The sequence below is a fragment of the Electrophorus electricus genome, chromosome 5, assembly GCF_013358815.1.
Source record: "Electrophorus electricus isolate fEleEle1 chromosome 5, fEleEle1.pri, whole genome shotgun sequence".
Taxonomy (NCBI): Eukaryota; Metazoa; Chordata; class Actinopteri; order Gymnotiformes; family Gymnotidae; genus Electrophorus; species Electrophorus electricus.
Window position 1 is genome coordinate 24033904 of NC_049539.1, and position 12500 is coordinate 24046403.

Sequence of the window (12500 nt, forward strand, 5' to 3'; positions counted from 1 at the left end):
AGTGTAGAGAGTGGGGGGTGAAATGATGATGGTTGTATGAGTGAGTCAGGAGGGGAACTGCTACACTCTGTGTGCTCACAGGTATGGAGCTGTACAGGGAGAGGATGGAAACACAGACGTCATCAGTACGTGGTGGAGCTCAGTCACACACTCATGACTCCCCACTACTGCAGAACAGTGCCGATGTGTGTGGGATCCAGTTTAAGTCCACGTGCCTGATACTGATGAGCTGTGAGACGTGATCGGCACTGATGACGCAGCATGAACACACACACACACAGACCCAGAGAGAGAGTCCAGGCCCCAGAGCAGTGCTGGGTTTACAGTGAGCGTCAGTGTGGGGGAGGGGCAGAGGGCTGTGTGTGTGGGGCAGCAGTGCTGGTGTCCTCCAGGGGGCGATAGTGCTGAAGGGGAGGAGCTGTGTGGGTATGATGTCACAGCCAGGCGAGTGAGCTTTGTTATTCTGGGGAATGTGGAAGGTCAGTGAGAGAGCAGGAGTGAGAGCATCTGTCTCCAGCCTCTCATCCCTCGTCTGTTGGGCTGGCGGTCGAGCTGCTCATTGGTGCTTCCTCAGGTGGACCACAGAGGTGGGCGAGGTCATGAGTCATCAGCAGTGTGTGGTTTAGCCCCACCCACACTCCACCTGATGAAAACAGAATGACTTACACACCAAGAGACAAAGTGCCAAACAAGGATACAAAAAGTCACTTTTTTCAATGCTGAGACATCAAAACTGGTTTAATTGTATACCAAACACAGCGTAAAGTGCACACAGTGAGGATAAAAACACAACAGACGTTTCAGTCGCCAGACTTTCATCAGTGCCAGTAAAGATGTTAGAAAGAAGCTTTAGACTCAAACCAACATGACACCTGGATCCAATCACAGCAGTGTAATTAATCAGAGATCCAATCACAGAGCAGAAGCCACCGCAGTATAGAGAGAGCTGTGTAACGTTAGACAGAGTGAGGCAGAACACTATTCTAGCTGTGCAGTGTGGAACTGGATGAAACTCTCTCAGTGGTTCACTTAAAGAAATGAACAGGCAACCCACTCAGGATTTTATGCCCTGGGAGCAGAACAAGAATGTACAGAAAACATCTGAGTGTGAGGTGGCTATATGGCCAAATGAACCATCATACTGCACCCGTGACAGACTCTATGTGGTGATCATAAGAAATAAAAATCTATTTCTCTGTTAAGAAACAAAGCTTCCAGTGGTCAAACGATGAAGCCAAAAAATTGAAGTTGGAATTGATGATTAATCCATGAACCTGTAGTCTATCGTGAAATATGATACTGAAAATTGTTCAGCAGTTTCACTCTGCAGAAAATGCTTTGTTCACAAAGGTCTAAGCATTAGACCTTACAAATACACAGATACAAATCTGTGCCAACAAAACAGTGGCAATGCTTTTGAAGCTAAATTAAAAAAAAACTTTTCTCTTTAATGTGATTAAAAAAATGCAAAAAAAAATATAAGTTTAAATATCTGATTACTGTTAGAACAATGTAAAGGGCAAAATGTACAGTGTGGCGTAACTGTAGAAGCAGAGGGTGAGTTGATTCTAGTGATGCCTGTATGATGAGGGCTGATGATACTGTATGACAGCAGTCTGTGTGATGTCATCATGTTTGTGTCTCTGCAGGGGTTCACACAGTGCAGCTGATGTACGGCTGTGAGCTGCATGATGATGGAACCAAGAGAGGATACAGGCAGTACGGCTATGATGGAGAAGACTTCATCAGTCTGGATCTGAACACCCTCACCTGGACTGCAGCTAATGATAAAGCTGTTATTACCAAAAACAAGTGGGAAGCCACTGGCACCAATGCTCACCAAAGGAAGGCCTACCTGGAGAACACCTGTATCGAGTGGTTACAGAAGTATGTGGCTTATGGCAGAGACACTCTGGAGAGGAAAGGTAGAGTGTGTGATCTGCTCTGTTAATGTCACTTCACCTGCTGTTCAGACACACTGTATTCCCCCTCATCACTGTAAACCTGCTCTTCAAACACACTGCATTCCCCCTCATCACTGTAAACCTGCTATTCAGACACACTGTATTCCTCCTCATCACTGTAAACCTGCTCTTCAAACACACTGCATTCCCCCTCATCACTGTAAACCTGCTATTCAGACACACTGCATTCCCCCTCATCACTGTAAACCTGCTGTACAGACACACTGCATTCCCCCTCATCACTGTAAACCTGCTGCTCAGAAACACTGCATTCCCCCTCATCACTGTAAACCTGCTGTACAGACACACTGTATTCCCCCTCATCACTGTAAACCTGCTGCTCAGACACACTGCATTCTCCCTCATCACTGTAACCCTGCTGCTCAGACACACTGCATTCTCCCTCATCACTGTAAACCTGCTGTACAGACACACTGCATTCCCCCTCATCACTGTAAACCTGCTGCTCAGACACACTGCATTCCCCCTCATCAATGTAACCCTGCTGCTCAGACACACTGCATTCCCCCTCATCACTATAAACCTGCTGTACAGACACACTGCATTCCCCCTCATCACTGTAAACCTGCTGCTCAGAAACACTGCATTCCCCCACATCACTGTAAACCTGCTGCTCAGAAACACTGCATTCCCCCTCATCACTGTAAACCTGCTGTACAGACACACTGTATTCCCCCTCATCACTGTAAACCTGCTGCTCAGACACACTGCATTCTCCCTCATCACTGTAACCCTGCTGCTCAGACACACTGCATTCTCCCTCATCACTGTAAACCTGCTGTACAGACACACTGCATTCCCCCTCATCACTGTAAACCTGCTGCTCAGACACACTGCATTCCCCCTCATCAATGTAACCCTGCTGCTCAGACACACTGCATTCCCCCTCATCACTATAAACCTGCTGTACAGACACACTGCATTCCCCCTCATCACTGTAAACCTGCTGCTCAGAAACACTGCATTCCCCCACATCACTGTAAACCTGCTGCTCAGACACACTGCATTGCCCCTCATCACTGTAAACCTGCTGCTCAGACACACTGCATTCCCCCTCATCAATGTAACCCTGCTGCTCAGACACACTGCATTCCCCCTCATCACTATAAACCTGCTGTACAGACACACTGCATTCCCCCTCATCACTGTAAACCTGCTGCTCAGAAACACTGCATTCCCCCACATCACTGTAAACCTGCTGCTCAGACACACTGCATTGCCCCTCATCACTGCAAAACTACTGTTCATTTACTTTTGTTATTCAGAAGAAGAAACTTGTCACTGTACACTGACACATCTCTCTGTGTTGGTCCTTCACTAGAACACTTCACATACTCTTAACACTGTAGTCACCAGGAAGACTCCTGGTTATGGTATTACAAACTGCACATTCTGATGTTTATTTAAATATTAATGTCACCTCTCTCACCATCTGTCTCTATTTTTCTTTTACTCTTCCTCTCTGTCTTTTTCCTTCTTCTCTCTCTCCAGACACTCCTGAGGTGACCCTGTTCCAGAAGGACTCCTCTTCTCCAGCGGTGTGTCATGCTACAGGTTTCTTCCCCAGAGGAGTAGAGATCTCCTGGCAGAAGAATGGAGTGGACCTGCATGAGAACGTGGAACTCAGAGAGACATCACCCAACCAAAATGGAACCTTCCAGAAGAGAAGCGTTCTGACAGTCTCACCTGAGGAGCTGGACAAGAATGAGTACACCTGTGTAGTTCAGCACAGTGGACTGAAGAAGGACTTAGTGCTGAGAGTGGCTGATCGCAGAGTCCTGAACACAGGTAGGAGAAACCTGAACACAGGTAGGAAACTTAATTTGAAAGTGAAATGGAACATTGAAAGTCACTGTAGGTAAGATGTAGATAGTGGAGGTCTACAGTGATGTCACAAACTGGTGTTTCAGGTGGAGGGTTGGTGTCATCATTGTGACTGTTCTCTTCCTCATTCTCATTGGCTGTGCTGCATGTTTCAGGCGGAGCTTTGGTTGGTGTCATTGTTGGTATACTTGTGGCTGTTCTTCTCCTGGTCCTCATTGGTGTTGGATTCTTCATCTGGAGGAAGAGGAATGAGAAGTCATCTGGTAAGGGAGGAAGGAGTTACATGTGAAGCTCAAGAGAATAAATTCAGACACTTGTTGGATTCCATATGTTGAATTTTAGAAGTATATTGCATAATATTCAGACCTAAATACAATGTAAATACAGATTCTAATATGACCAAGTGTGTTAGAATGCTTTTAATTATGCAATTCTGTTATGAAGTAGACCAGATACTGTACATTGTTTGTATAATAATTCCATATGCATTGTGTGCCTTTCAGACTTCAGACCTGTTGCACGTGAGTGAGCTTTTATGGCACTTTTATTGTATTTAAAATTAGTGTTTCACTTGTATTGCTTAAGCCTCTTTATCATCAGTCTCAGTGTTTAACATCAATGTGTTCAATATTTTACAGGCTCTGATGGAGAATCATCATCCACCAGCTCTAATGAAGGCCAACCAGCTAAATGCTGAGAGGAGAGAGTGAGTCTCTGTTTACACTGATGTGTCATACCCAGCACTCTGTTTCTATACAGCATAACCAAAGTCTAAAGTGTCTAATCTACCATTACATCATGCTGTGTGTCTGTTTAGGACAGTGGAAGAGAGTGATGGTAGAAGAATACAGAGGAGGGGATGATCTGAAGAGATCAGTCAAACAGCACTTACATTACACACACGTCTGCAGATATTGCCTTTCCTTCAGCTCTGTAGTTCTCCAATCATAATCACTCCTGTCACATGAGGGGAAACTTGGGTTTAAAAGTGCTGATCAGATTTTGTTTCTGAAACTGTATCTGTGTATAAAGGGATTAATGGAGATTATTACGATTGTATTTGAATTCTGGTGGTTTGGTCGTTTCTCTCTGAGCACTGCTGTAATGTTTTATGTTTCATACTCAGGACTGTTATCCTGCTGTGGAGAAAGAAAGATTCTTAATAGGGAAACTCTTAGTGATGGTACAATGTCAGGCCTTTTAAATAGTTTCTGGTTTCCATAGCGTGAAATTATTAAACATGCAGAATAAAATTTAATTAAGTCTTCTATATCTTTCTGTAAGTCTTCTGTAACTGTCTCGGGACAGTGATTTTATTTTATTGAAGTTCAGCAGAGCTTTCTACAGCCATCCTGAAAGTCAGAGTCTCACTTTAATTTGATTAGTTTCACTTCAAACCATTTGGGCATATTGGGTTACCATGGAGACTGAGGAGAAACAGTCTGCACAGTCTGTCATAGTAATTCATGGTCATTCCCATATACAGAACTGGAGCTTCTCATCAGTAGTAGTGAACAGACCCACAGTTTATCAAACATCACTGATTTATTTAGCACAGTGCATCAGACATCACTGATTTATTTAGCTAAAAGCTACAAGGGAAAAATCTCAACATGGTGGAGACACTGGACCAAAACCACATGATATAAAACAGCTTCTGTGTTTCAGCATGGTTATGTATGACACACTGTTTTCATTTATTAATAACATTTATAACATTTAGTTTCTCAGTGCCTTTTTCATCTTTTGATGGTAATGTATCGCTTTTGAATTGAAATTGGGTCATTCAAATTTCACTAACAGATTTTACAAACCTAAATCAATTAATGTAATGAAGAGCTGTTTCACACTTCCATGTAGTTTAATATGCCTGATTATTAACACTTGAGATAGGAAATGTAGATAAATCACTTTGCAATGATTATAATTGTTTTCATGTCATTTTCATGAAACGGAATCAAGAGAATCCGTTAGATACATAAAATTTGTTTGACCCAAATTTTGCATTTTATGTAAATCTTTTTGAATTTTTGATATTTGAAAAGCTGTTTCATTATGGTAAATGCAGTGGGATTAACAATAAAGAAAATGTAAGAATAAAATAGACTTTTTTTATTATCAACAGAAGCTATATAATTTTCATCTACAAGATCTGAAGTGTAATGTGTATGTTTAGAAGAGTTAAAGAAACAAAGCTAGAATGATATCAGTGACAGTTATCAAATCTTGTCTGCATCTGCTCAGCAGAGTTCATGTTTACCCCAGACATGTCACTACTGCTGTATTACAGAGGTACAGAGTCCTACTGCAGGGTGTAGTTATAGCCCCACCCTCACATACATGTCTAATGTTCAAGGTGTAGTTATACCCCCATCCTCACATACATGACATTCAGAGGCTCTGTGTTTAATGACCAGAGGAAGTTGTGTGTAGGTGTTTGTGTGTAGTGTTACCTTTGTGGTGACCGACAGGTAAACAGTGACCCTAATGTAGAACAGCATGTAGAAACTTACAGCATATAGTAACACCACAGCATGTAGTACAACTCATGTCTGGGGGCAGAAGGGTGAGTGTAGCAGTTAATCGTAGCAGTAGTGCAGGACAAACCGCAAAATTAAATTCTGTGTATGTGTAGGCAGCGTCTCATATGGGTAAACTGTTTCATATGGGTAAAGAGTTTCTCATATGGGTAAACAATGTTTCATTTCATCCACCACAAGACGGCTTTTAAGTCATTTTTGGAGCAACTTCACATTGCTCTCCCTGTCTTAGTGGATAATGACAGACCATCATGCCTCTGGTCTGTGGGAGCAGACAAACAAAAGTGAATATGATGGTCATTCTGGGAGTTTCTGAGGAGCCTGGTCTTCTGCACACTTTCACCAGAGAAACGTTCTTTTAGGTCTAAACCACCTCAGATTTTTACACTGTAAATCCACAAGCCTAAAGGTTTTTGTGCAGGTTTCTTTACACCAGTTCCTCTCATTAACCCTAACCCTACACCAGTTCCACTCACTAACCCCAACCCTACACCAGTTCCACTCACTAACCCCAACCCTACATCAGTTCCACTCAGTAACCCTAAACATACATTAGTCCTATATAGCCTGCCTACTCTGAGCACCTGTGAGTTTACTGTAAAATAAGACAGGGACTGTCAAGCTTTTCGAACAAACACACCCCTTTTGTACATCTAGCTAGGAGACTATAATCAAATATTCTTGCTCTAGAAGAAGAAATTCTAGCACCATCTTGTGGGAGAATAATGAATTGCTTACCAACAGGGTTGTGTCATATTTCCGCTGTGGTTTACTGACACTCAGGGTCCTGTCATATTTTCACTGCTGTTTTCTGACACTCATGGTCATGTCTTACTTCTACTTAATTACATACTGAGACTGAAACAAATTTTTTGAAAGCGCAGTTATTATGATGACCTTTAAAAACTAGTTATTTCTAAAAATGGGCTTTAAAAGAAATCATCTTTGTCACATCTTTGTTATGCAAAGTTAAGACCTTTAGCGTTCACCAGAACCTTTAAAATCAAACAGCTTTCAGAGTCTGACTGAAAAAGGTCCTGCTGATTACTTTAAAGAGCTGTTCAGAAACAGGGTGAAGGCTTAGGGAAACATCTGCTACAGGACAATAAAAGAGAATGCAGGACAGGAACGAATGGAACCGAATCAGAATACAATGAACAAACACTACCGAATCAGAACACAGTAAGCAGAGGTGTACAATGTGAAGTTAAAAACACACACACACAGGACTTCTGCACATATCTGTGAGTTATGAAGGCATACAACATAAGACCAGTCCAGCACTGCTCAAAGGGAGAAATGCATAATGGTATAAGTGATTATATTATTTTCTGTACCTGTGCACTCTAAGAACACTTCAAATCAATTAATAACTTTGTTAGTTTAATTCATTAATTAAGTATAGATTGTGGCCATGGTTTTGTAAACTAAAGGGAATCACAAATTATTCTGGTTATTGTTAAAATATACATCATACAGCAGATTAGCTCCTATTATTTTAGCATATTTGCAGTTGATTAGACCCAGAATAATTTGTGGTTCCTTTTTTTTTTTTTTTTTTTTACATTTTATTTCATTTATCATTCAATTCTGTTTTTTGATCTAGAACGCTAAGCAAAAATATATCTAGTATATATTGAATCAGGCTACCTACAGTAAAACCACTTCTCCTTCCCAGACAGCAGAGGGCGGTAACTCACCTTTTGTTGTAGTGAAAGTAGCGCTGTTAGCTGCAGCAGCTCTAATAAGCGGTTTTTCTGGACGTCTAGTAGTTATAGATTAATACAGTCCACGTGATGGCTTGCTTTTATCCAAAGCAACTTACAATTATGATTGAGTACAATTTGAGGGTTAAGAGTCTTGCTCAGGAGCCCAGCAGTTACAAATTGGCAGTGGCCTTCTGCAACCTTCAGCAACCTTCTGATTATTAGTCAAGTACCTTAACCAGTGAGCTACCACTGTCTAAGTGATTTAAAGTAAACAGGAGAATACAGCAGGTGAGGATGTCAGGCACACACCACTTCTAGCTAAGTATTAACAGACGCTGATTTACCAGTATAGTTAATGAACACAAGTGAACATAATTGAAATTAAGTGAACACAATTTCATTAGCATTAATGAACAAAATATTTAGTGCTGTTCATTATTATTACAGTAAATTTTGCTACAGAGAGATGTTTTATATTAAACCTTGTTTAGTGATTTGAAAAATGTCGCATCTACTTTGGATTTTGGGATCCATTTCCCAACATTCCCTGCCCACTCTAAACTCCAGTTACAGACTGAATCAAGATTCCTTTTGAGATTATTTTCCATTATGATCCTGCTGGAAATTTACCAGAAGGGAAACTGTTGAACAGTGAAGCAGAAACAGAAGGCCACAGTTGCCCTTGTGAGTACAGTAGTTTGTTCTTAAAAAACTACCTAAAAGAAAGACAAGAACCGTGAATACTAAAGCATTTCTGGAGTCTTCTCCATGTTTCATGTCTCATCTACCCTCCCTGGAGTCTCCTCCATGTCTCATCTACCCACCAGAGATGATCCTGTATCTGCTTTGTTGCTTCCTGTTCGGTCTTGGAGAGATCTCACCTATTCACCTATTGGATGTTGACAATGTCCATTGTGTGCTCAGCCCCCTTCTGTACTCCATGTTTACACATGACTGTATAGCAAAACACATATGAAACATCTTCAAGTTTGCTAGGTGGACACGACCATCCTAGACCTGATCACAGATGGAGACGAGTCAGCCAACAGAGACGAGGTCAGTGGTCTGAGTGGTGCTACGACAACATCTCAACGCCGGTAAAACGAAGGAGATGATTGTGGACTACAGGAAGCTGTGGAAGGAGGTCACTCCCCCTCCTATCAATGGAGCCAAAGTGGAAAGTTTCTCAGTGTATACATCACCGATGTCCAACACAGCATTGAGATCAGCCCACCAGCGCCTCTTCTTCCTACGAAGGTTCAGGAAGTTTGATCTGCCCCCTGACATCCTCACCATCTTTTATAGATGCACAGTAGAGAGCATTCTAACAGGCTTCATCAGTTTGGTACGGCAGCCGCATCACAAGTGACCGAAAGGTCCTCCAGAGAGTAGTGAGGCCTGCAGAATCCATTATGCACAATCTTCCAGCCTTACAGGATATCTGTTGGTCCTGCTGCTTAAGGAAAATCGAAAAGATCCGGCTGGGCTGGACAGTAACCATCCAGCACACGGCCTGCTCACCGTGCTGATTCTGCAGCATACAGGCCAGAACAAACCAGCTGTGAACAGTTTATTGTCTCTGGCTATCAGGCTCTTAAACAGCTTGTGAAGCAGTTAATCTGTTGCACATATTATTATTAGTATTAATATATTGCAGCACACCACTACTCGAACATTTCCACATAATCATGTTTCATGCTTTTAGGGTCTGGTGGGCATTCTGCCTCCACCAGCTCCTAAAGGTGTAGCTGGTCCTCTTCACTGGGTTATTGTTATTTTATTTTATTTGTTATTTTATTTGCTTTTGGTGGCATGAAAAGGTCCTGGTTTACCAGTAGCAGGCAGTAAGACCTCTTATATTACTGTTCTCTCTGTTCAAACCACAGTAAACGGGATGGAACACTGCTGTATTAGATTAAAGCATGTTGTTGCTGAGGAGGAATGTGTGTGTGTGTGTGTGTGTGTGTGTGCGCGCGTATGTGTATGTGCATATGTGTGTGTGCATGCATACGTGTGTGTGTGTGTGTGTGTGTGTGTGAGTGTGTATGTATGTATGTGTGTGTGTGTGTGTGTGTGTATGCATGCGTGTGTGTATATGCATGCGTGTGTGTGTATGCATGCGTGTGTATGTATGTGCGTGTGTGTGTATGTTTCTGTGCGTGTGTGTGCATATGTGTGCGTGCATACGTGTGTGTGTGTGTGTGTGTAAGTGTGTATGTATGTATGTGTGCGTGTGTGTGTATGCATGCGTGTGTGTATATGCATGCATGTGTGTGTATGCATACGTGTGTATGTATGTGTGCGTGTGTGTGGATGTATGTGTGGATGTTTGTGTGTGTATGTTTCTGTATGTGTGTGTGCATATGTATGTGCGTGCATGTATGTATGTATGTATGTATGCATATTTGCGTGTGTGTGCCTGTGTGTGTGTGCCTGCGTATGTATGTATGCATTTGTGTGCGTGTGTTCGCGTGCGCGTATGTGTGTACGTGTGTGCTCGCATTTGTGTGTGTATGTGTATGTGTGTATGCGTGCGTGCGTATGTGTGTGTGTATGTATGTGTGCGTGTATGTGCTTGTGCATGTGTGCGCCTATGTGTGCGTATGTGCGCGTATTTGTGTGTGTGTGCACGTGTGTGTGCGCATATGTGTGCGTGTGCGCGTATTTGTGTGTGTGTACGTGTACGTTTGTATGTGTGTATATGTGCGTGTGTGTGTCCGTATGTGTATATGTGTGTGTGTGCGTGTGTGTATGTGTGCGTATGCATGTTTGTGCGCATGTGTGCATATGCATGTGTATGTGTGCATATGTACGTGTGTGTTTGTGTGTGTGGGTGTGCGCGTGTGCGTGTATGTGTGTGCATGCGTGCATGCATATGTGCATGTGTGTATGTATGTGTGTGTGTGTGTGCATGTCTGCATGTATGTGCGTATGTGTGCGTGCATATGTATGTGTATGTGTGCGTATGTGTGTTTGATCGCATGTGTGCATATGTGCGTGTGTATGAATGTGTGCGTGTATGTGTGTGCATGCATGTGTGTGCACGTGTGTGTTTGTGTGTGCGTATGCGTATGTGTATCTATGCATGCATAATGTGCATTTGTGCATATGTGTGTGCATGTGTGTGCGTGTGTGTGTGCATGTGTGTATGTGTGTACGTGTGTGTGTGCGTATGTGTGTGCGTGTGTGTGCGTGTGCGTGCGTGTGTGTATGTGTGTGTGTCTGTGTGTGTATGTATGCGTGTGTGTGTATGCATGTGTGTGCGTAAGTATGTGCGTGTGTGTGCATGTCTGTATGTTTGTGTGTGTGCTTATGTGCGTGTATGCATATGTATGTGCGCATGTGTGTGCCTACTTGCATGTGTGTACGTCTGTATGTGTGTATATGTGTGTATGTGTATGTGTGTGTGTGTGCGCGTATGTGTGTGCTTGCATATTTGCATGTGTGTTTGCCTGCGTATGTGTCTGTATATGTGTATGTGTATATGTGTATGTGTGTATGTGTATGTGTGTGTGTGTATATGTGTATATGTGTGTGTATGTGTGTGTGTGCTTGCGCGTATGTGCGTGCGCGTATGTGTATGTGCGTGTGTGTATCTATGTGTGTGTGCATATGTGCGTTTGTGTGTGTATGTATGTGCACGTGTGCACATGTGTGTGTGCATGTATGTGCGTATGTGTGAGCGTATGTGTGTGCACGTGTGTGTGTGTGTGTGCTTGTATGTGTGTATTTATGTGCACATTTACGTGTGTGCGTGCATATTTGTGCGTGTGTGTGTGTATATGTGTGTGTGCGTGTGTGTGCGTGTGCGCTTGAACATATGTGTGTGTATGTGTGTATTTGTGTGTGCGTGCATATTTGTGTGTGTGCATATGTATGTATGTGTGTAGCTACGTGCGTGTGTGTACTTGTGTTTGTATATGTGTATTTGTGTGTGCCTGCGTATGCGTTTGTGTATATTTGTGTGTGTATGTGTATGTGGGTGTGTGTTTGTGTGGGTGCGTGTGTGTGTGTGTGTGTGTGTGTGTGCACGTATGTGTGTGCATATGTGCGTGTGTGTGTGTACGTGCGTATGTGTGTGTACATGTGTGTGTGTGCTCTGTGTACATGTGCATGCATGTGTGTTTGCATGTGTGCTCGTGTGAGCATGTGTGTGTGTCTGTATGTACGTGTGTGCACGTGTGTGTGCACGTGTATGTGCATTTGTGTCTGCTTGCATATTTGCGTGTATGTATGCGTATGTGTGTGTGTACGTGCGTATGTGTGTGTGTACGTGCGTATGTGTGTGTACGTGCATATGTGTGTGCGTGTGCATATGTGTATGTGTGTGTGTGTGTGCGTGCATATGTGTGTGTGTTTGTACTTATGTGCGTGTGTGTGTGCATATGTGTATGTGTGTGTGTGCGTATGTGTATGTGCGTGTGCGTGTATGTGTATGTGCG

General features: G+C 42.8%; 2 protein-coding genes across 2 annotated transcripts in view; both read left to right on the forward strand.

Moving 5' to 3' along the window:
* Positions 1-1630: 1630 nt before the first annotated feature.
* Positions 1631-5911, forward strand: LOC113569316 (BOLA class I histocompatibility antigen, alpha chain BL3-7-like; the record flags this gene model as incomplete). Its single annotated transcript, XM_035525938.1, has 6 exons — positions 1631-1925; positions 3477-3773; positions 3965-4072; positions 4313-4330; positions 4448-4515; positions 4627-5911. Coding segments are annotated over 5 exons (777 nt in total), but the record flags the coding sequence as incomplete, so codon positions are not given.
* A 3258-nt stretch (positions 5912-9169) lies between these two features.
* Positions 9170-12500, forward strand: part of LOC118241290 — a 21735-nt gene continuing 18404 nt past the window's right edge. The window contains exon 1 of the mRNA XM_035525939.1: positions 9170-9403. Coding sequence (XP_035381832.1) covers positions 9170-9403 — 234 coding nt within the window. The remainder of the gene's footprint in view (positions 9404-12500) is intronic.